General features: G+C 33.6%; 1 protein-coding gene across 1 annotated transcript in view; it reads right to left on the minus strand.

Annotated features, from left to right (window-relative positions):
• Positions 1 to 25,141, minus strand: part of LOC141508065 (CUB and sushi domain-containing protein 2) — a 619,633-nt gene that overhangs the window by 121,054 nt on the left and 473,438 nt on the right. Inside the window, exon 38 of the mRNA XM_074216347.1 lies at positions 12,074 to 12,190. Within this exon, the coding sequence (XP_074072448.1) occupies positions 12,074 to 12,190 (117 nt within the window). The remainder of the gene's footprint in view (positions 1 to 12,073; positions 12,191 to 25,141) is intronic.

Here is a 25,141-nt window from a genome sequence, read left to right on the forward strand (position 1 = left end):
TCTGTCTCATTCAAAGAATCATCTGCATCAATGAAATCACACATTTTTATGAGGAAATAATAACTGACACATAGCACTTTATAGTTTGAAAGTCTTTACATGCATTGGGTTTTTTTTAACTTCAAAACAACTCTGTGAAATAGGTACTTTAAGTATTATTATTCCACTTTTACAGAAGATGACAATGAAGTTTAGGGAAGTTATTACACATCTAATAGGTTGCCACAGGTAGAATCTCAACCCAGGTCTTTCCTCCTCCTAAATCCTGCACTCTTTCCAGCACATACACACTTCTTTAAAATTATCTCCATGTTAGCCATGTTGACTTTGAGATCTCAAAGATGGAAACAATCCAAGTTGCAGATGTAGGAGTGGAAGTCAGGAAATTCTGGGTGAATATAAAGATCTGGGAGTCATTTGTGTAGAGATGACAGTGATCCCCATAGGAAAAGACAAGATTCCCTACCAATAATATAGAGAGTATGAAAAGGGACAAGAACAGTCTTGGGGAAAACCTATTCATAGAACTGATGACTCCACAAAGAAGAGTGAGGAAGTCTAACCAGAAATGCAGAAGCAGATACAGCACTGTTATGTAAGATGAAAGAGTGAGCATCCAAAAGAAACAGTCAATAGATACATTTTTTTCCAGAAAGATTAAAGAGGATGAGAAACAGCCTGAGGATTAAGCAACTGAGAGGTCACTGGTAAGCTTTCAGAGTTTTAGAAACAGGTGTAATATATGGAAGAGTGACTAGATAAGAGTTCTAGACTGAATTGAGAAGACCTGGGTTCATATGTTGGTTCCGATCATCCTTAGTTTCATAGCTATAGAAAAGTACTTAAATTTCTTTAATTCTAGGTTTCCTTACTGTTAAAAAGAGACAATTATACCTGTAACACTTACCTCCCAAGGTTATAGTGCAAATTCAAATGTCATATATCAATTAATATTACCTTAAATGAATTAAAATATATAATGTGAGAACTTCAAGGGACATGAAAGAACTAATTCAAATTCATTATATTATAAATGAGGGAAAGTAATTTCAAATGTTGTTCAAATTAGAATCCAAGTCTCTTGACTCTTGGTCAGAAACAATTTTGCTCAAAGCAAACATTCCTAAAAAGAATATTTCCAAATACAAAGCAGAACATATAAAGATTCTAAATGAAACCATGGATTTCCATTTCATGAAATGGAAGTGTGTATATATATATATATATATGCATATATGTATATAAATATATACATATACAAATATATGTAAATATATACTTAGCATGCTATATTATGCATGTGTATATGTATATCTTTATAGATATCTATTTATAAGCACTTTACTTTCAAAACTGTCTACTTCATCTTTACTTCCTTCTGAACTTCCTTTTGGTTCTCTTCAATGATTTTTTGGGGGAGAGGGAGAGAGAATCAATAGCCAATCATTCTCCTGACTCCTCTTTCACTTCACAATTAACTGAAAGGAGGAAGAAAAACATCCACCAATAGTCAAGGAAAACAACTCTACACAGGGACCTGTCTGAAAAAGCACATTTCTGTATCTCATGTCTATCATCATTCTATAGAGAGATAGGTAACATACTTCATCAAAGGTCCTCTGGAGACATAATCACTACTTTTTTTTTTTAGGTTTTTGCAAGGGAATGGGGTTAAGTGACTTGCCCAAGGCCACATAGCTAGGTAATCATTGAGTGTCTGAGGCTAGATTTGAACTCATGTACTCCTGACTCCAGGTCCAGTGTTCTATCTATTGAGCCATCTAGCCACCCTAATCACTCTTTCATCAGAATTCTTAAGTCTTTCAGAGTTGACTTTTCTTTAAAATGTTGTTTTTCACACACACAAATTTCTATTTGCTTTACTTTGTCAATTCTACCCTGGATTCTCTGAAATTACCTTTTTTTTTTTTTATCATTTCTTATAGTTATACTATTTCATTATATTCACATACCTCAATTTGTCCAGTTATTCCTCAATTCCTCTAAAAGTCACAATCTAAGGCATCCACATAAATTGTAATCCCCATACAAATTCCCTTTGCTAGTTTCCCCTTTAGGATCCAGAAGCTTGTTTTGCTTGTGATTATTCTCTCCCCATATCATCCTCTCATAACTCCACCCCTATTCCTGTATGTTTCCCTGCTGAGTTAAATTCTATAGCAAATTCTTTGAGTGTTTATATGTGTTTGAACATGTTTAATGTTCCTTTTTACATTTCAGATAAAAGTAAGGTTTATATGATAATATTCTCTCTATATGATAATGTTTTCTCTTTTCTATTTCTCATGCTCCTCAATATGAGAAATAACAAGCTCCACACTCTTCTTCCTTTTATCTTCCATTCTCTTTCTCCTCTTTAAGTAAAATCAATCTAATCCCAAGACTTCTGGTTTTCTTAATTAACTTCCTCAAATACCCTTTGAAAATATGACAGTTCTGAAGGGACACTTATTTCTTCTTTCCTTATTAGAACATCAACATCATCATCAAACAGTTCCTTCTAACTACTTCAATAAATTTCTTTTTCTAGGTTTCTCTTGGCTCATATGTTTATATTTCAAAGTTCCTATACTTTTTCATTAGGATTGCTTAAAAGCCCCCCCCCGCCATTTCATTAAAAAACATTTTTTTCTTCTAGGATCATATTTTGCTTTGCAGGATAGGTTGTCCCTGTATCTTTTCCCTTTTGAAATCTTGAATTCAAGATCTTTCTTATGTTTTAAAAGAAGTTGTCTTATAGTGTATGATTCTGAGTATAGTTAGAACTTTCTGGATGTTTGCAGAATGTTTTTTTTTTCTTAGAAACAGGAGCTCTGGTTTTTTGCCTTAACATTTCTGATATTTTACTACTGTGAGTTCTTTTCAAGAGATGATTTATATATTCTGTCTTTCCTTGGTTTTCTTGTTCTTAGAGAGCTGCTAAATTTTATTTATCACTTCCTGAAATGTAGTGACTAAGTTTTTTAAATCAGTTTTCAGAGATTCCAGTGATTCTTATGTTATTTTTTCTGTTTTCCAGGATAGTTTTCTAATATCTTACATGTTCTTTTTTTAAATCTTTTGATTTTGTTCTAATATATATATATATATTTATATATATATATATATATATATATATACATATTGCTGATTCATGGAGTCACAAATTTCTGTTTGATCTATTCCAGTTTATATAAATTATATTTCTTTTTTTTTTTTTTGCAAGGCAAAAAAGGGGTTAAGTGGCTTGGCCAAGGCCATACAGCTCGGTAATTATAAAGTGTTCGAGGCCAGATTTGAACTCAGATACTCCTGACTCCAGGGCCAGTGCTCTATCCACTGCACCACCTAGCAGCCTCATATAAATTATATTTCTTAGAGATTTTATCACATTCTCCTTCTATGCTAATTATTCTCCTCTTCCTAAAGTTTTTACTCAAGGCTTTTAATTTATTTTTATCTCTTACTTTGTTTCTTTATGTAGTTCTTATGGAAAATCCATGTTTTCTGAGTCTTCAGCTTGCAGTTTTTATGGAGTTAGATTTGTAATATTTTTTGATTTAGCATAGTGTTCTCAATGATTTTCTCATATCCCCAATTTTGGCTCCTGAAGTAGGGCTTTAGGCCAGGACCATACTCCACACCTTGACATACTTTTAGATAATGTGATTGGACCATCTCATTCTTGCCTAAATGTCTAGGGTTCTTGTGATGACCTCCTCCTTCTAAGCTTAGGCACCTTTGAATCCCTAAGGTATAGAGCTTCTACATCTCCAGGGTTCTCTCTGGCATCACAGCACAGAATCTCTGGAACTGTGCTATCTTGTTCTGAGCATTGGTCCAGTACAGTGGTAGCTGCTTCCTGCTGCTGTTCCCCAGGTAGAGGGGAAGGTGGGAAAACCCTTCATTCATGCAGTTTCTGAAAATTGAACTTTGCAGTCTGCATGAGTCCAGTTTCTGGTTGCTCTAGCATTCTCATTGCTTAAAGGACTCCTTTCCCATTATCAGTAAGATTCTGGTTAACTTTTTTGAGGGCAGAAAATATCATTTATTGTAGGGTCTCATTGAATTTCTTGATTATTGTTTGGCTTAATGGGAATTTCAGGTTTTTATTGGGGCAGGTAATAGGGAACTAGGCAGCCTGTCTACAGTTAATGAAGGTCTCAGTTCTTGGTGTGCTTTCTATTATTCCGTATCACCTCTCTTAGCATACTGCTAACTTGAATTTTCTAAGACTATGAATTATGCTTCTCTCCTCCCAAGTAAACATGAGGACAGCCCTATTTACAGAAGAGAAAGTATAGTTTACCTGTGTCAGGGAACTTGAAAGGTCAGCCAAGAATAAACTGCTTTTCATCTCCCAGATTAGATCAGGGCAACCTAAATGCAAAGACTGACACTGTTGCTGCAAGAACAATTCCCAGAGGGACAGACCTAAAAGATTTCCTTAAGGACAAGCCTGGGAAGAACAGATGCAAAGGGTGACAGAGTACAAGGGTGCTCAGAAAGATCAGACTCAGAAGATGAGATTGGACATTTTATTGTAGTCCTCTAATTTGATGAATATTAGACATTTTATTTTGCAGAGTATAAAAGAGTCCTAGTACTTTCTATTTGAGTCATTTTTTCATATTTCTCTGTCACCTCTATTTGCTTCGAATGTTTGTCACAAAATACCTGCTTTGTGAATGGCATGTTTGTTTGTTTAAGAGGTTACAGAATTTTAATATTCTCTTTAGTCTTATAGTACATGCCCACAGTCATGGGCCACAAGGGCTCAAATGAAGTTCAGACCCCTTAGAATGACATTTAAGTTTCTTTAAGATCAGTGACTTACCTACTTTCATATATTAATATTCCATTTCATATACATACTATGCTGCAGCAAAGTTGAACTAGTTATGGGACAAGTTCCCTAAACTTGTCCTAGAACTCTCTCTCCTTTTCCATATCTACCTGCTTAAATGTCACCTAACCTTTAAGATCCAGTTTAAATGATACCTCCTCCAAGAAACCTCCCCCCATATCAACAGCAATCAAAAGTTTCTCCCTCCTCACAACACTCACAAAATCTTAGTGGTACTTCATTCATATACTAGCCACAGTTTATTTTAAGTTATAAAGATTTATGCACATCTTGAGAGTAAGATGCCATGCTTTTATTTTCTACATATTCCATACCCTGTTTAACCCAATATTTGTTGAATCCTTATTTAATAAATTTTAATTTAATAATTTAATTTAATTAACTTAAATAAATTTAAAATTTATTAATTTAATAAAATACTTATCTACAATTACTTCCAATTTAGCATTTGTTTGTTTGGGGTTTTCTTTTGGTCTTTTGCAAGGCAGTGGGGTTAAGTGACTTGCCCAAGGTCACACAGCCAGGTAATTATTAATTGTCTGAGGCCGGATTTGAATTCAGGTCCTCTAGACTCCAGGGCCAGTGCTCTATCCACTGCGCCACCTAGCTGCCCCTGCAGTTTAGCATTTATACTGAAAGAAGAAGAATGTTCTGTGAATGAGATCAGGCAGTCCACTTCTTCTGTGTAGTCTTCTCCTAAGACAAGCTAACCCCTTGACCAGCTGAAAGACAAGAAGTCGGTGCACCACCTAGTGAAACAACTGACTGCAGCAAAACTGACCAGCTGCCTATGGCCTTATATTAACAACATAATTAGATTAGTTATATGTGTTTGGATAAAATATTAAAAGAATAGTCAAAAAGTATCCTCAGTTGGGGCAGCTGGGTGGCACAGTGGATTGAGCACTGGCCCTGGAGTCAGGAGGACCCGAGTTCAAATATGATCTCAGACACTTAATTACCTAGCTGTGTGACCTTGGGCAAGTCACTTAACCCCACTGCCCTGCAAAAAAAAAACCCTACAAAAAAGCATCCTCAGTGAAATCCAAGTGATTAAAGATACAGTTTCTATCACTACATATGCATCCAAATTGGACTTGCTGAAATAGACTTTTTTTATATTGCAATAAGCTAACAAGTGCAAACACCCCCCCCCCAAAAGATCTTAGCACTCTCAAAGCTCTTTCTAAAGATCCCTGGATCTACTAGTTCTTCAAAGATGAGAGGAAATTTTTTATTTGTCTTTGTTGGAAGATTTGCCTTTGTTTTTTGTTTTAAATCTTCATCTTCCCTTTTTCCCTTTAAGTTCGTGATAATTAGCAACATAGTTTATCATCTTTTCTGAAGATGAAACCCTTCACAGTATAGTTCTATGTAAAATATTGTGTACCACTGAAAGAAATTCTCATGGATAAAGTGAGGTTGGATAATAAAGAGAATAGAAGGTCAGAATAGTGAACTTGAATCAAGAGGCCTGAATTCAAATCCTGCCTTAGAAATTTATTAGCTATATGATAATATAGTTAAGTCACTGAAAAGTTGCTCATATCACACACACACACATATACACATGCATAATTATATATATAAATTTTACTCAATATGATTAATTTCCTCATATCACACACACATATACAAATATATATTTATATATATAAACATGCATAATTATATATAAATTTTACTCAGTATGATTTAAAATAGTAAGAGCTTCAAACACCTTGGCCTCAATAGTTTGCTTTGTTTCATTCCTTTTAAATATTTTAGTATTTGAAAGAAATTTCTTTTCTCTTTTTTTACCATAAGATAACATTTTTTAAAAATTGAAAGTATTAGTCTTTGGTCTTTTATTCAAACTCCACAGTTCTTTCTCTGGATACAAATGGTATTCTTCATTCTCCATTCCCAACATTGTGCCTAATTGTTGCACTGATGCAATGAGCAAGTCCATTAAGGTTGATCATCACCCGCATGTTGCTATTATGATGTACAATGTTCTTCTCATTCTGCTCATCTTGCTCAGCATCAGTTCATACAAATCCTTCCAGCTTTCCCTGAAATCCCATCCCTCCTGTTTTCTAATAGAACAATAGTGTTCCATCACATGCATATACCAGAGTTTAATAAGTCATTCCCCAATTGGTGGACATTCACTTGATTTCCAATTCTTTGCCATCACAAACAGGGCTGCTATGAATGTTTTTTTTTTTGTACAAGTGATGATTTACCATTTTTCATAATCTCTTCAGGGTATATAGACCCAGTACTGGTATTACCGGACAAAAGGGTATGTACGTTTGGTTTTTTTTTTGCCCTTTAGGTGTAATTCCAAATTGCTCTTTAGAAAGGTTGGATGAGTTCACAGCTCTACCTTTAATGTATGTCCTAGATTTCCCACATCCCTTCCAATATTGATCATTGTCCTCTGAGAGGTGTAAGGTGGTACCTCAGAGATGCTTTAATTTGCATTTCTCTAATAATTAGTGATTTAGAGCAGAATTTTCTTTTCTCTTATGATTAGAGTATTGCATATTAATTTGATTAAATTCCCATTTCTATAATTTCAATAAACTTTTATTAGGCACCTAGTACATAAACAATTCTATGTTTTATATTTGAGGTATAACATTTTTCTAACACTGTCTCTGCTTTTGAGAGTCTTAAAATCTGGGTAGAGGGCAGCTAGGTGGTCCAGTGAATAGAGCACCAGCCCTGGAATCAGGAGGACTTGAGTTCAAATATGACCTCTGACACTTAATAATCAATTAGCTGTGTCACCTTGGGCAAGTCACTTAACCCTGTTGCCTTAAATAAAAAAATTAAAAAACCTGTGTGGAGGAAGGAAGGAAGATAAATATAAAAGTAACTGCAGTACAAGATCGAGAGACATAAGTGCAAAAGACAAGTGTGGGCAAAGTACTATGAATATTTTTAGGAGAGCAAGATCCATTTCTTATCAGTGGGTTGGGGGGTGCTCTTGGACCTCAAAGAAAAAGAACTTTAATGGGTAAAAATAAAGAGAGCATATGTTCCAGGCAAAGGTCATAGCTTGTTTGAACACTCTGGCAGAATATAGTGGATGATAATAAGGAACCATGGGCTAGTTTGGCTAGAACACAGAGTGCATTAATGAAGATTAATGAGGAAACAAAAAGCTAGATAAGTGCTCCGGAGTCAAACTGTGAGGAACTTAAGTAACAGACTAAGGAATCTGTCTTTTTATGTTTCAGCAAAAGGGTCAAAATCTGTAAATTATTAAGATGATTTTGACAGCAGTGTAAAGGTTAGATTAGAAAGGGTAGAAATTAAAACAGGCACACCAATTAGGAAGCTAAGGTGATAAGGGCTTGAACTAGAGTAGTGGCAGTGAGTATAGAAAAAAAGAATAGAAAGAAAAGAATTGATGTAAGCAAAACTGTCATGTAAATATGTAATATTTCCTTTGGGAAGGGGATTGTGATATCAGTCAGCTTGAAGACTGTCTGGTTAACTAGCCAAAAGTATTATGGCTAATAGAGGCTCTGACTTGGTAACTTCAAGAGAGATGCCAGTGGCAGCATGAGTTTTTATGGAATGTGGAAATATATGAGGACTAATAAGAAGGGTGGCTGCATGAAGACCTCTCTTCTAGGGGCAAGATGTTACCTTTATATGGTAGCAGCTATTTTAGCTCAGGAAGCCAAAAACATGGTTCTGGTTTGTAAGTTCAGACCAAGAAGACTGTAGGATAAAAATCCTGGACTCTACAAATCCACTAATTTGTATTCTAAATTCAGTGTTTGATACTGAATTCTCTGAATTTCTAGTGAAAACCTTTTTGAAAACCCTTTTCCCCTCCTGTTGCTGGGTGAGTTAAATTAAGTGAGGAGCAAATAGGTGATTCAATGGATAGAATTCTGGGCTTGATGATCAGAAAGACTCATCTTTGTGATTTCCAATCTGAACTCAGACACTTATTGGCTGTGTCTCTCTGAACAAGTCACTTATCCCTGTTTGCCTTAGTTTCCTCAACTGAAAAACGAATTGAAGAAGGAAATGGAAAACCACTCCATTATCTCTTCCAAGAAAACCCCAGATGGGGTCATAAAGAGTAGGACATGACTGAAATATCAGAAAAACAACAATTATAAGGGGCAGGCGCTGGGAAGGATCTAACTTTGGTGGCAGGGAGAAGACAGGACTGAGCAGGATTATACTTCTACAGTTTTAAGAGGGACATGATAATATGGAAACAGTACTGGAAATACCTTAAATTCCAATCTAGTCTCCAAAACTGACTTGTTCTGAGTCCATAGTTAAGTCATCAACTTCTCAATTTGCTCTTTTGTACAATTAAAGTAATAACACTTGTGTGCTTGTGCTTGAACTATTGGGAAAAAATCAAATGACAGGATTCATGTAAAGTGCTTTGTGAAACTTGGTGCTCTCCATATGCTAGCAATTATTATTGTTTTAGAGGTTCAAACCAGTAATGTTAATGCTAATAGTCACAGAGTATTTGAATTTCATAGTAAGCTTCTGAGTTTGGTACATCCAAACTCCTTTCTTGAGAAGCATTTACCTTCTAGGCTAGAATAAGAGTAAAAGAAGTTGAAGTATCTCTCATTTGAACTTTAACAAGATTTTTGTATGTTGAAAATCATTTCCATTTCAGAAACATTAAAACATGAGGCTAAACTTTGTTCTTATTTGATTTATAGCATATTTAATGTTATAGGATGTACAATTTATAGTATATTTAAATTGGTTCAGTATGACCCAACCCTGAGAAGGAAGGAGGACCAAGGGAGATGTGATCATGTTGGGAACTCTCCAGAGACCCCTCAGAAGTAAGGAGCTAAGAGATTAACCAAATAATCTGACTCATTAGTTTCCATCTAGGTCATTCTAAATCTAACTTTCTGTATTCTAACATCAGGGTATGGGGTTGAAGTGGAGCCGCCTCTCAAATATTCAACTGGTAGAGTACTATGGGCAAAATTTTTAACCCTTTTATTTTACCCAAGCATTCAAAATAATCTACCTTATCTAACTGGGATGTATGTTGCAGGAAATGTAAAGTAATTTTCATATTAGCCCTTGGGAGTAGTCATAATTAGGTAAATTTAATATCACACTGTTGAATTTGTATTTGCTAAGGTATAAATATAGAATTCTGATCCCAAACAAAAGCAAAATCGGGACAATTCTTTTTATAAAGCCAAACCCATTTAACAAGAGTAAGTGTAATTGGATAACTGTTTCTTCTTCTTCCTCTTTCCTGGGACCATTCTCATATTTTCCATCTTCCCACATCTCCCATCTTCTGAGTGTGAGGTTTGAAATAGTTAAAAGACACTCAATTTGCCAGCAGTCAATGTTATGGGAGTGACAGGTAAACTTTTTGAATTTAGAGTCTACAATTTCTTTTGGTTTTACACACTGCTCAAAGTCCCATGAATTATTAATGGAAATAATCAAGTTAGTTTTCTCAAAATCACATCTGCTTATTCTTACCTCCAAATCTTTGTCCAAACCATTCTTTAGCCTATAATGTTTACCCCCCGCTTCTATGCTAACCAAGCTCATATGAATTCTTGACTAGCTCATAGGACTTCTTTCTCTTCTCTGCCTTCCTACAGTAAGTACTATCTGTGCTTTGGTCATATGTCACCTTGTATGCTCCGTTTCACATATATTAGTTATGTTGTCTCCCACATCAGAATGAAAGTTCCTTGGGAACTTGGAATTCTTTTTTTTATTTAGTAAGTTTTTTATCCTTGTTGATTGATTGATATTACAATATCTAAGGAGACTTTTCTTCCCCATGTTTCCCACACAGTAAGCCACCATTAAGGACTTGTTAAAGAATGTGGTACTTAGCTAAATTAATTTGATTCCTGTTCCTTTAGACCCTCAGAGATTTTGGTTGGTTTTACTGAAGTTCCTAGACAAGAAGGAATTACCTGATTCACAGAGAGGTTCCAATATACTGCACTTGGATCTCCTTACTGAACTATAAATTCTATAAGAGCTGGAGCCAAGTCTTCTCCAAACTAGTCTAGCTCCCCTAATGCAAAGACCAATGATCTTCAATAGACCCTTAATCAACATTTATTGAATTCAGTTTATGAGACAAAACTCTTCACTTTATTTCTATTCTACATCTACCACCTTTTTAAACAAGCTTTAACCATCAAAGTGAGTCATTCCTTAGTTTTGGCACAATTTGTATATTTTTCCTTCCATCAGTCAAAGAAATATAACTGATTAGAAACCCTGACTCCCTCTGGGTGAATGAGAGCAATTTTACATAGTGTTCAAGCACTGGATCCTTCCATAGGGAGATGCTGAATCATAAACCAACACAATTTAAGGTTCATCTCAATAGGATAAATGCTATTTTAAATGTATATCTCTGCTACTTTAGATTCCAAGTCTCTTAATTTTAGGTCATTTCTTAATCGTTTCTTGTATTTCTTAAAGCATTTTAACTTTTTTAAAAACACATATATAACTATGATTTCACTTTACCTTGAAAACAATTTTTCATGAGGTTCATGAAATCAGATTCACGAAGTCAGTCCTCTTTCCTATGTAAATATTTATACTCTTTCCAACCCACTGATGATAGTGGATTAGGTGTCCTCAAAAGGAAGGTTCTATGACATACATATACCACAGTTTGCTAATCCCTTTAATTTAGAAAAAAACAGATATCTTATTGTCTGATCTTGTTACCTCTTAGAATTCTTGTCTCTTTTCTAAGGATATGATTTCTCTCCCATCACACCCAATTTGGATCAAGGTACAATATGGAAACAAAGTAAAGAATGACATATTGCTTTCCGTGGGGGGGGGGGGGAAGTAAGATTGGGGGGGGGAAATTGTAAAACTCAAATAATATCTTTAATAAAAATTAATTTAAAAAAAGGAAGGTTTTTTTCAAACTCTCTCAACCTACATAGTTCCTGAGCTTCCATATGGAAATGTATTCCTAATTACAAATTATCTAGCTGATTCAGTTTGGTAGGGGAAATTAGACCTGTTGCTTAGAGACCAAGTTTATTTGATGCTTAACTCAGGACCTACAATAACAGACAAGCAAACATACTTTAAGAGACTTACCAAAAATCACAGAATGATATATTCAGATATGGAACTTAAAACCAGAATTCTTGACACCCTTTCCAGAGGGCACAGACTTCTTGGGGCCATAAGACTTACCAAATCCCACAGGCAGTGTTATCCTCCAGGAGCAATCCATGTTGCTAGGATAGTTTCCTGGAAATCCAGGGCTTAGTATAACCCCTTCCATCTCTTCCACAGTCCCCCCACACTGAGCTGTGAAAATATAATGAGAAGTGTTAGTGGAAATTAGGAACATGTTCTCTAACTATGAGTAGTTTTAGTATAGGCAAGCACTGAATAAATCTGCTAAAGAAGGAACTACCAATGCCAATAAAAGGGGCTAATAGGACCGCCTATGCAGCACTCTGCTATTAGAGAAACTCTCTTGTTACTTCCACTAAAATCTACTTCCTCCAAGAAACCTTCTCGAATTTCATAAAAAAGAACGAGTTATACCCTGTCTTCTTCCTCAGTTATGATCATGGAATTTCCATTACTGCTGTTTCTGATTTCATTGCTCAAGTGTAACAATTACCATAATCTCCTAACACTCAAAAAAGATGAGTTACTCTGAATTGAATTTGACATAAAACCTATGGATCACATGTGCAATGAAAATACATACATTTTAAGATTCTGTCTCAGACTCTATTTCCTGAAAGTCAAATCTGTGTTAAAATTATACTATATTAAAATGATGCACGTAAGTCAAGGTATATAAATAGGCAATTTTTTAAAGACATAACAAATTATCAAAAGTTCTATGAAAAATATTAGAGAAATGCAAACAAAAATGACTGAAGTTACATTTCACACTCAGATTATCAAAATTTATATTAAAAAAAGAAAATAATGATTGTTAGGGTTCAAAGAAAAAAATTCACAATAATAAATGGCTGGAAGAGCCATGAACTTTTCTAGCTATTCTGTACTATTATTGTTACTGAATAAATTAATCCTATTCAGTTCATCTTATAGGAACAATTTATTCACTAATAACAACAGTATAAAAGACCTTTTGTTGCCCAATATGATGATCAACCATGATTCTAGAGGACAGATTATGACATATATAGAAAGCTGTTTTACTTGATACTATGTATTTGTTATAAGAGAATTCTATTTTGTTCATTTTACAATGAACTAGAGAGAGAAGAGAAAATAACATTTTTAATAACTGAAAAAGTTGAACTATATTAAATGATGTACTTAGCAAGGTTCTTAGTACAATTTATCAATTTACTAAATATTTACTGAATAATTATGAAGTATTTATCCCTAATTATGAGTGGAATCATAAAGGGTGGCAAACTTAAGATTTCAATATTGTTATTGAGGAAAAAAAGCAAAATGTGGTCAAATAATTTTTCTGAAATTGTTACTGCATTATATGTATACTTTTAAAAATCCATTATTTAATAAGCACAAGTTATGTTTTCTTTGCTGGCATCTCCATGTCTTAATATATGATCTATCTCCATAACTCTGTGTGTATGTTTTTAGATGTAAATATCAGGATAGGTAAAAATGATGAATTTCAAGTTAGGAACACCTGAGTTCAAATTCAGCTTCAGATACTTCATAGTGGGTATAATTTTGGACAAATCTCTTAACCTCTCTAAGACTCAGTTTCTTCAACTGTAAAATGAGGATAACAATGGTTTCACATGGTTGTTCTAAGTATCTAGCAAATGATTAAAGCATTTTTCAAATCCTAAAGCACTATATAAATGCTAAACTACTATAGGAACATGCAAATAGATAGGCAGAGGGATGAATGGATGGAGCGATGGGGGAATGGATGGGTGGACTGATCATCTTGGATTGATAAAACAAGAATTCTGGGAAGGGAAGATCTATTAATTCAGCCAGTCCTCTAGCACATTTTTCTCCTTTTTCTCTCTTTTTCTATACTTTTCTTATCCTCCCATGACTATTAGGAAATAAACTGGACATTTTGTCTGTGACTATATACTTTGATAGCCATTGCAAAGGCTGTCAGTTAAACTGTATGACCTGGCAGGGGGAATCTTTTATCAATTTAGCTGATTGAGCTATCATGATAAGCCAGTCCTACACTCATTCATTTAGGATGACTTCAAATTAATGAAGGAAACTTGAATATATATTGGTCAAATAAACTATTGTCTAGGGTTGAGTCATTTAGGGATTGTTCAAACTCCAAAAACAGGGAACCCTACTCTTTCTCCATCATTACCCTCACTATGGTTTTCCCAGGAAAATCTTTGTGATGTGTTGAGTCTATAGTTATTTGTAGTTTCTGTTACCTTGGAAGATTTCTAAGTGGAATAATAATAATAATAATAATAATAGCTAAAAATAAAGATTTAAGGGTAAAATACCGCATCCCTAGACTAGAATATTTTGGAGATTAATGAAGTTCTTGAAATACTTCTTCTAACTTTCTGTGAGTTGATCTTAAACTCTCCATTCAAGTAAGCAAAGACTTACTCCCACTTTATATTTTCAGCAAGAAAGATGATTTTAGGAAGAAGGTAAACAAACAAACAAACAAACAAACAAACAAACAAAAACTCTACAAATTATTTTTCATTATTTCATTCGGAGCCAGGTTAGGGTTACTGAGACGAAGTCAGACAAGCAAAGAAAGGAAAATGTTTTCCTGGTCTGTAGAAATATATAGTATTATAAACTTATTAGAGATTAAATTTTTAAGAGAAATATAGTATCTTTGGCATAAACCAAAGTATGGCTTGAATATTTTTATAAATGTTGAAATATTTTACGAAGGAGAATATAAGGTTACCACTATTATTTTTTGGAATGGAGTTAACTGAAAGCAATGGACATTATAATTTGAATTGCTGACAGCTCACGGTCCTGGGAAAACTAAGACTTTGAATGATATTATTTGTGATTGCAAATCTAGATTTGTCTGAATTTAATCCAGGAATAAATTATAATGTAGTCTCATTTAAACTGAGTTTTTTTTCTTTTAAGATAATTGTGATGTTTGACTTCTGATAGGTAGATTAGAACTTAATGGAAAATATACTTACTATTTGGAAAATGGATTTAATATTTGGCATTAAAGTGATATATTTAGAAACTGCTTGAATAAAAATAAAAATATAATTACTCTATACTGGTTTTTTGAATGTGATTAGTATGGGATGCCAAATTCATAGATTAGAAAAGTGATTTCCTGTGTAAATGATTTGAATATGCATTCAACTGAATTGATATTATTTTCTGGCCAAAGTATTTTGGTATATTTTAAAAACCCATTATATTTCTTATTTATTGTTGACTTCAAATTTTTCTTATGATTTTATTTAAAAAATCCTTTTATAAGAAATGTTCATTTAAAAAGTGATACTCAGATTTATGATTCAAAAGTCAAAATTTAATTGGGTACATTTTGCTTAAAATTAGTAATAATTATTTATAATTTGTAAAAGTACCATAGACTTAGAAAATAGTTGAGAAATTATTTGGCAACTTCCAGATTTTAAACCCTCTGGATCTTCAACCTTAACAAGGGCATAAATCTTATTAACTCCATGAAAGAAGTTGTTAAAAAATTGTTATGAATTTCTAAAATAATGAAGTGGCTTAAGGAGAAATTAGGATCTCTCTAAACTGAAATAAAGGGGCTTACAAGTTAATTTTTATAAAGTGATTTTGATCTGATATCTGATTTTTATCTTGGCCATTGCTCATGAAAGTGCACCTAGAATAGTATGTAATAAAATCATATCTTTGAGTCAACTTAGTATCAACAGGTTCCAGTTTTAAGAATTTTATTTTGCTTTAAGAGTTAATTTGCAGGGGGAGGATTCTGGCAAGATGGTAGACTAGATGTCAAAATTCCAAGCTCTCCAGATTTCCTCCACAAACAAGTCAAAGGTTGGATTCATACCCAGGTCCTCCTGACTTCAGGGCTAGTGCTCTAATCTATTTGGTCACCTAGTTGCCTCTAGATGGTGCAGTGTATGGAGCACTGACCTTGGAGTCAGGAGGATGGGAGTTCAAATCCAGTCTCAGAAACTTCACTCTTTCTAGCTGTGTGACCTTGGGCAAGTCACTTAACCCTAAATGCCTCACATCCAGGGCCATCTCCAGTCATCCTGATTCTTATCTTGTCCCTGGACCCAAATGGCTCTGGTGGAGAAATGAGGCTTGTGACTTAGCACAGCATCCCCCTCACTAAAATCTAATTCATGTGTTTGTAGTGATGCCATGGTCTTCTTTAAAAATGAAGGACAAATACCTTTTTAAAGAAGTCATAAAAGCACCTCACAGTGAATATAGGACAGCAAAAATAAACATGAACTGTGGCAGAACAGTTGTTCTCCTGGGACAGTTGGAGATGATCTGAAGAAATATCCTGGACCAAAGTTCAGGAATGAAGTGTAAACAAGAGGGCAAGATAGTGAGTAGAAATAAAGTAGATGAGTGAGGAGGGGTTGTTTTCAGGAAATGCTATAAAAATGAGAGATACACACACACACACACACACACACACACACACATATAAATTTGTATGCATAAATGTATCTGTATTTAGTGTGCATATATATATATATATGGTGTGTATGTGTATGTATGTATATATGTACATTATATATGTATAATGGGTGCATATGTATGCATGTGAATATATCCATGATTAATTTGGGATGTAGCCTCTGCCTCAGCTACAGAAATTTTCACTTCTCAGACAGTGTGGGGAGTCTAGCTTCTCTTATTACTAATAAGTCAAGGTATATAAATAGGCGATTTTTTAAAGGAAGACATACAAACTATCAAAAGTTCTATGAAGAATACTAGAGAAATGGAAACAAAAATAACTGATAAGAGACACCAAACCCTGCTATGCTAATGAGCCATGGTCTTGGGCATAAAAGTGCAGAAGTGGTGAGAGGATGATTCTGGTTGTTAGATACTTAGAAGAGAACTGAGTTCTTGCTCTTGATTCCAGACTAGAGGGAGAACTGACAATTATAGCTACTAGAGGGTTCTCAGGGAGTGAGATCATTTCCATCAAGTGTGCTGAGGTGCCCCAATTATAGTTAAGAGGGAGAAAGGAGTGCAGAAGCTGGGCTCAGGGCAAAGCTCCTGAGACCACAGGCACCATCCTCGACACTGTAGGACTCGGGATGAATAAAATCATAAACTGCTAATTTTTTAAAATGAGAAGGAGATGAGTCAAAACAGAGAAAGTAAATTATAGATCAATTTCCCTAATGAATATTGATGTAAAAAATTTTAAATAAAATATTAGCAAAGTTATTACAGCAAGTTCTCAATAGGAAAATACACTATGATCAGAGAGGATTTATTCCAGGAATGCAGGGTTGGTTAAATATTAGGAAAACTATTATCATAATTGACCATATCAATAACAAACCTAATTATTTCAATAGATGCTGAAAAAGATTTTGACAAAAGACAGCACCCATTCCTATTTAAAATACTAGAGAGCATATAAATAAATGGAGTTTTTCTTAAAGCAATAAACAGTATCTATCTAAAATCATCAACAAACATTATATATAATGGGGAAAAGTTGGAAGAATCCCAATAAGATCAGGGGTGAAACAGGGATGCCCATTATCATCACAATTTTTCAATATTGTATTGAAATGTTAGCTTTAGTAATAAGAGAAGAAAAAGAAATGGAAGGAATTAGAATAGGTAATGAAGAAACAAAAATCTTACTTTTTATAGATAATACATGATATACTTAGAGAATCTTAGAAAATCATTTAAAAAAACCTACTTGAAACAATTAGTAAAATCACAAGATATAAAATAAACCCACATAAAGCATTAGCATCTCTATATATTATAAACAAAGCCCAGCAACAAGAGCTAGAAAGAGAAATTCCATTTAAAGGAACTCTAGAAAACATAAAATACTTGGGAGTTTACCTGCCAAGAGACAAACTACATGAAAATAATTATAAAACACTTTCCCCAAAAATAAAATCATAAGTAAATAATTGGGCAAACATCAATTGCTCATGGATAGGTCAAGCTAATATAAGAAAAATGACAATTCTACCTAAATAATTATTTTCTCAGTGCCATATCAATCAAACTATCAAAAAATTATTTTATTGAGCTAGAAAAAATAGTAACTAAATTCAAATGGAAGAACAAAAGGTCAAGAATATCAAGGGAATTATGGGGGGAAAAGCAAAAGAAGGTGGCCTAACCCTACAGATGTAAAATTATATTATAAATCATTAGCCATCAAAATTATTTGCTATCAGCTAAGAAATAGAATGGTAGGTCAGTGGAATAGCTTAAATAAAAAAGATAGAGTAGCAAATGATTATAGTAATCTGCTGTTTGATAAACCAAAAGACTCTAGCTTCCAGGATAAGAACTTACTCTTTGATTAAAACTGTTGGGAAAACTAGAAGATAGTATGGCAGAAACCTTATTCCAAGATGAGGTTGAAATGGGTATAGGATTTAGACATAAAAGATGATACCATAAGTCAATTAAGAGAACAAGGAATATTTATCTATCAGATATCTGGATAGATGAGCAGTTTATGACCAAAGAAAAGAGAAAGAATTTTTTGGAAATTTAGGAAATAAAAGTGGATAATCTTGATTACATTAAATTGAAAAGCTTTTTGCACAAATAAAACTAATGCTACCAAGAGTAAGTGGATTTCAGTAAGTTGGGAAACAATTTTATAGATAATTTTTCTGAAAGAGGACTCATTTCTAAAATATAGAGTATTTATAGGAATACTTATTACCCAATTAATACATAGTCAAAGAATATGAACAGACAATTTCTCAGATGAAGAAATTAAAACTATCTATAGTCATTTGAAAAAATACTATAAATCATTATTGTTAAGAGAAATACAAATTAAAATATTTCTGAGGTACCATCTCATATCTCTCAGATTGGCCAAAATGACTAGAAAGGAAAATGAACAATGTTGGAGGGGATATGGGAAAACTGGGACACTAATACATTGTTGGTGGAGTTACGAATGGATACAGCCTTTCTGGGGAGCAATTTTGAACTAAGTCCAAAGGGCAATAAAACTTCATATCCTTTGAAACAGCAATATCACTACAAAGTCTCTATCCCAAAAAGATCACAAAAGGGTAAAAATCCCACTATCTTTGTAGAGGCATAGAATTGAAAATTGAGGGGATACCCATCAATTGGGAAATGACTTAACAAATTATATTATATGAATGTGATGGGGTATTGTTGTTCTGTAAGAAGACATGAGGGACTGGGCTTCAGAAAAGCATGGAAAGACTTGCATCAAGTGATGCTACGTGAAATAGCATTATTAGAATAACATTATACACACTAACTGCAACATTGTATGATGATCAACTAAGATAGACTTCTTCATCTCAGCAGTACAATAATCAAGAACTAATCTAAAGAATTTGTGATGGAAAATACCACCCACATGCAAAGAAGAAACTATGGAGGCTGAATGCAGACACAAGCTTACTATTTTCAATTTTAAAAATTGTTTTATGTACTATGTATTTTTCCTTAACATGGTTTTTTCTCCTGTTTTGATTTGATTCTTCTTTTACAACATGATTAATATGGATATATGTTTAACACAGTTATACAGGTATAACCTATATTAGATTGCTTTTTTGTCAGGAGGAAATGGAGGGAAGAGAAAGAGAAAAATGTGAAACTCAAAATCTTACAAAAATGATTTTTGAAAACTTTATTTGTAGGGCGGCTAGGTTGCACAGTGGATAGAGCACCGGCCCTGGAAGTCAGGAGTACCTGAGTTCAAATGTGGCCTCAGACACTTAATAATTACTTAGCTGTGTGGCCTTGGGTAAGCCACTTAACCCTATTTGCCTTGCAAAAACCTAAAAAAAAAGAAGAATCAGACTATCTTTTAGTATCTTGATGTGAGAATATAAGAAATAATAAAAAAAGAAAATTGTCTTGAAGTGTTAAAACAAAAGGGGAAAGTAGAAATAGAAAATATTCACTGATCACCACTTGAAAGAGTATTTGTTTAGGTATATATAAAAGCCTTTGAAATTCAGAAAGAAGTGAGGGGAAGGCTAGGAAGGATACTGAATTAGACAGTAAGGTAATAGGATAAGAGAGTATATAGAAGAGTGTGTAGATCAGTGGGGAGAGGTATACAAAAGAGTGTATAAGGGAGTAAATTAAGGAATAAGAGGGCAAGATAGTGAGTAGAAATAAAGTAGATGAGTGAGGAGGGGTTGTTTTCAGGAAATGCTATAAAAATGAGAGATATACACACACATAAATTTGTGTGTGTAAATGTATCTGTATTTATGTATATATATATATATATATATATGGTATGTTTGTGTATGCATATGTGTATATTATATATGTATAATAGGTGCATATGTATGTATGTGACTATATCCATGATTAATTGTAGTCATCCTAGTGGGAGGGAGAGAAAAAATAAATAGTACATGTTATAAAACAGAAGAAAACCTACAAGGAAGCAAAAAAAAATGAGAGATAATTTTGAATATAATGAGTAATATTTATTATGTATGTTTTCTTAAAATGGAAATTGATTGCTTTATATTATGAATCCTCTCTTATATTTTATTGTATACATGAAAATGGTTTTTTTTCTTATTTTGTATTTAAGTTTGAAATAAAAAACACATCATAAAAAAGAAATCTCAAGGCTTCAATAAACAATGTTTTCCTGGGGTATGAGTGAACTATCATGTTTGGGTATAATTACAGAATGTGATTATTTTCTTAATTTTCACTTATTGATTTTTGTGCTATAAATTTGAACTTGAAAAGATGAATAAGGCTCATATGTATTTATTGTTAACTGTTATTACAACATGACAAAAATAACAATAGCTTTCATGGACCGAGGACATGATTATTGATTTGAAGGAAAATGAGTTTTGATTTCAGGTATGACAGTTTGAATTGTCATTGAGTTATGATCTACTATGTAAAAGAAATGTCAAGTGCTGCTCATTGAGGATACAGCCTGAGAACTATTACAGATGAATATCTGTGCTGGAAAAGTTGAAAGTCAACCTTGCAAATGTAATAGTAGGATTATTCTGATTCAATTTTCCTATTATTCTATTCCCTTTCAGAATGTGAAAATTTTCCCAAATGGTTAATTCTGAACCTGGCTATGATGCCTTTTGTATAATTGGCTATTCTAAAATAAATGTTGCTATGACTCCTAAATAGAATCAGGCAGTGTTAAGGAAGTTACAACTTGTTATATTTATGCAGGTGTCTGCCCTTGAAGGGGCAGTTTGGATAATGTTATAAGCATGTCTCCCCTTCCTGTTAAAGCAAATTTCTATAACAAGGGCAAGGAGATTGGAAGTACATATATACATACATGTATACACATATGTAAATATATGATCCTATTGTTGCAATATTAACTATTTCTGAGTCACTATTATGGAATACAAGTATAAAATAATTCACTGCTTTTAATTTTTCTATTCTCAATTGTATTATATAGTCATATAAGATTATATTCTTATCTCATTCTTTCTGGATGATTTGTGACTAATATTTATCTTCAAGAGGGAATCAGACAATAAGATAAAGTGTGATGATAAAGATGTAAAAGTTGTATGTTATAATAGTTATAAACTTTACTGAGAAAAAAGTAAAAATGATCAGATTGCTTTCTCTAAGAATGCATATACAAATTCTCTATATATATGTATGTACATATATATATATATATATAATTAGCTTTAAATGTTTCTACTAAGAATAACATAATAGGACAAATATAAATTTAGCTTCATAAAGTTTGAACTGGTTTTCACCACATTAATAGGAAAAACAAATTTAGGAAAAGCATTCTTTGGGAATTAAGTCTATTCCAGAATTTCCAAGGGAAAATGTGTTCAAATACTAGATAGCTACATGGAACAGTTAAGATCCTAGATGAAATAAATTGATTAAATATAGTTTAATCTGTAACTTGACTTGTTCGTTTCCTTTGGGACTGTAAAAGATTATGACTGTTTAAATAAATTTGTTCAAATTTTATGACATTAAAGGAAGCATGGGCTTGTAAATTTGTCTTTTTTTTAAAAACTTTTTGTAATATTTGTGACCATGTTTGTTCTTTCAATGTCTGGGAAATCTTCTTGTATTGTTTAGTGATAATAATACACGTCTAAATTTCTATTTACAACCTTGATGCTTACCTAATTTTATCCCTCTGTCAATGAGTTGCTATCAGTCTGGTCCCTATTGCTCCTTAAAGGAATACTATCAAGCTCTGGATGAGCAGTGAAGGAAATGCCTCCATTGATTCAGGTTATTTTAAAATCTTGACCTAATTATCTACTTCTCTAATTGGGCTTTTCCTTGTTTAGGAATGTTGGGCTTGAAAGTTGTTGCATTGTTTGAACTTAACCCTGCATGGCTGAGGAAACAAGATGTGTAACTTAGCAATCAAATTTATTTAAAACTTATTTCAGGATCTATGTTATAGTGACTAGAAATTCAGTCGGATTCAAACATAAATGTAAGGATTTTTTTCCTACCATACATCTCAAACAATTTTTCTGAAAAATGCCTCTGTGCTAGACAATCAGCTACTATTTCCTTGTGTTTTTTTGAATCCTGTATAGTATATAACATACTCAGTGGATTGTGGGTCACTCTTTTTAAGCTCTCCCATCTGCTAGACAACCTAATAAACTTATGTCTAAATTATTCAGTTTGGGGTTTTGTTCTCAGTTAAAAAGACCTCACAGCAATATTGCTGCATCAAAGGGCATGCACAGTTGTATATTGTGCCCTTTGGACATAGTTTCAAATTATTCTATAAAATGGTTGGATTGTTTCACATTTCCAACTGTTTCACATTCCCTCCAGTATTTTTAATTTTGATGTTCTGTCGTTAGCTAATCTGATGGGTGTGAGGTAGTACCTCAGAGTGGTCTTCATTTGTAATTCTCTCATTATTAGTGATTTAGAACATTTTTCATGACTATTGATAGATTTGATTTCTGAAATCTGACTGTTCATATCTATTTACCATTTATTAAATGAGAAGTGATTCATCAATTAACTCTTAAAATAAGGAATTTAGATCAAGCAAAAATATTGATTACCTAACATTCCACTGATACATAAATATGGGACATACTCTCCCACCAATACAAACAGTGTGCTTGGGAACATGATAGAAAAAAAGGGACAGATAGAGGAGCAAGACTGCTTAGAACTCTGGAACTGGGGCTCTTGCATAAAAGACGTTTTCATTTCTTGGAGGCTGGTCCTTACATAATTCACCAATGGGTATATATATACTGATATATATATATATACATACATATATATACATATATATATATATATATATATATATATATATATATATGCTGATATATAGTGACTCTGCTGCTAAGCTAAGCTCTTCTATAGACCCTGATTGCTCTGTTGCTTAATTGGACATCTCTGCAAGGTCCCTTGCTGCTGGATGTCCTTCTCCTCCAGTGGGCTGACCCCTTTGCACTGTGGTGGCCAGCTCCTCTGCCAAGCCATGCCTGTCTACTGCTTGTTTCTACTGATTGAGGATCTGCAGGGCTCTACATCTGTTCCTGAAAGACTTTCCCCCACCATGTACAGAGTTGATAAAGTTTGCAGTGAAGTTGGAAAAAAATGCAGTTTTAGATTTCATTAATAGAACCATATGGAAAACTAGGGAAGTGATGTCTTCATCATTTTTACTGGTCAGTCAAAAACAAGATTTTATATCATTAAAGATATAATTTTGAAGTACATAGAGTACTAAAACTAAGAACCAACATGAATTCATCACCCATCTTTATCTCATTATTCTTATTTTTTTTGACAAGATAATTAAAATCATAATACTACATCATCATATCACAGATAAGGAATTGTGCTAAACATTACACAGATATTCTTATCCATACTTTAATATAAGGAAATTCAGGCAAAATGAATTTCCCAGAATCACCCAGCTATGAGAGTGTCTGGAGCCTCATTTGAACTTGGGTCTTCCTGATTCCAGGTCCAGCATTCTATTCACTACAATATGTAGTTGCCTTGATTTTTATTAAGCATGCGACAAAATATCTGAGTTTACTAGTACATTCAGTTAGATGTATTCAGAACTGATTGAATGACTAAGCCAAGTGTTGCCTCTTTTTTTAAGGACATTTTCTTTTTTTTGAAAGATGGAGATAAAGGATATTCATGTGGGGAAAAACAGTTTAAAATAATTCTAATTCTCTGAGAGAAAGCAGCCTCATTGAGAAATATAATGAGAGGACTTGATTAAAAGCAGGTCAGAGCTAAGAGCAAGAATGGACGGAAAGATACTTTCAGTTCAATAGAAGATTGAATGTGACCATTTAGAGGATTTTGGAGTTAAATGCCGAGAAACTTTGCATCAAAGAATTTTTCTGGGACAATGGAACAATTTATAATAACCATTTCATATAATAGAAATGCAGAGTTAAGTCTTCTCCATCTAACTCCACTGGAATTAGAGTTAAAGAGACCCTGATATAAACCTCCAAAGTCAGAGGATAGCAGCTAAAAGAATAAGTCAAATGAAATAAGACAAGAAAAAACAACATACAGAGTAGAAAAGGCACAGGATCCAGGATAAATACAACAGAGACTAAAGAATAGAGACCGAAGAGGAGCAACTGAACTAAGACCTGAAAAAAAGAATTTAAGAGCCTGAACTGCCCTACTGACTAGTTGAGAGGGGAAGAAAGACTTTGCTGCTATGAGGAGGGGGTAATCTGAAGTCATGAAAAGATGAAAGGTGAAGAACTGGCTGGGTTTGTGACCTTTTCTCTTAGAACCACTACACTCTTAGAGAGGAAAAATTCCCAAGAGATATGACTATATTTTCTTATATGCCTTTTTTGCCTGGAAAGGGAAAAACCTCACAATCCAAAGAGCAGACTTAAATAATTCTTAGGGATTATGGGTTTAAGAGAACTACTTGTTTTTGAACGAGTGCCATGCTGCTATTTGACTAAAAGGGCTGAATACTGTTTCCATAGCCCTAGTGTAGTAGAAAATTGGATTAATATAGCAGGATAGTGGAGAGGTTTAGGGGAGGTACCATCACAACTAGTTGGTAACATGTGGTGCTGACTGTTCCCT

Source organism: Macrotis lagotis, chromosome 1, assembly GCF_037893015.1.
Source record: "Macrotis lagotis isolate mMagLag1 chromosome 1, bilby.v1.9.chrom.fasta, whole genome shotgun sequence".
In the NCBI taxonomy this organism is placed as follows: Eukaryota; Metazoa; Chordata; class Mammalia; order Peramelemorphia; family Peramelidae; genus Macrotis; species Macrotis lagotis.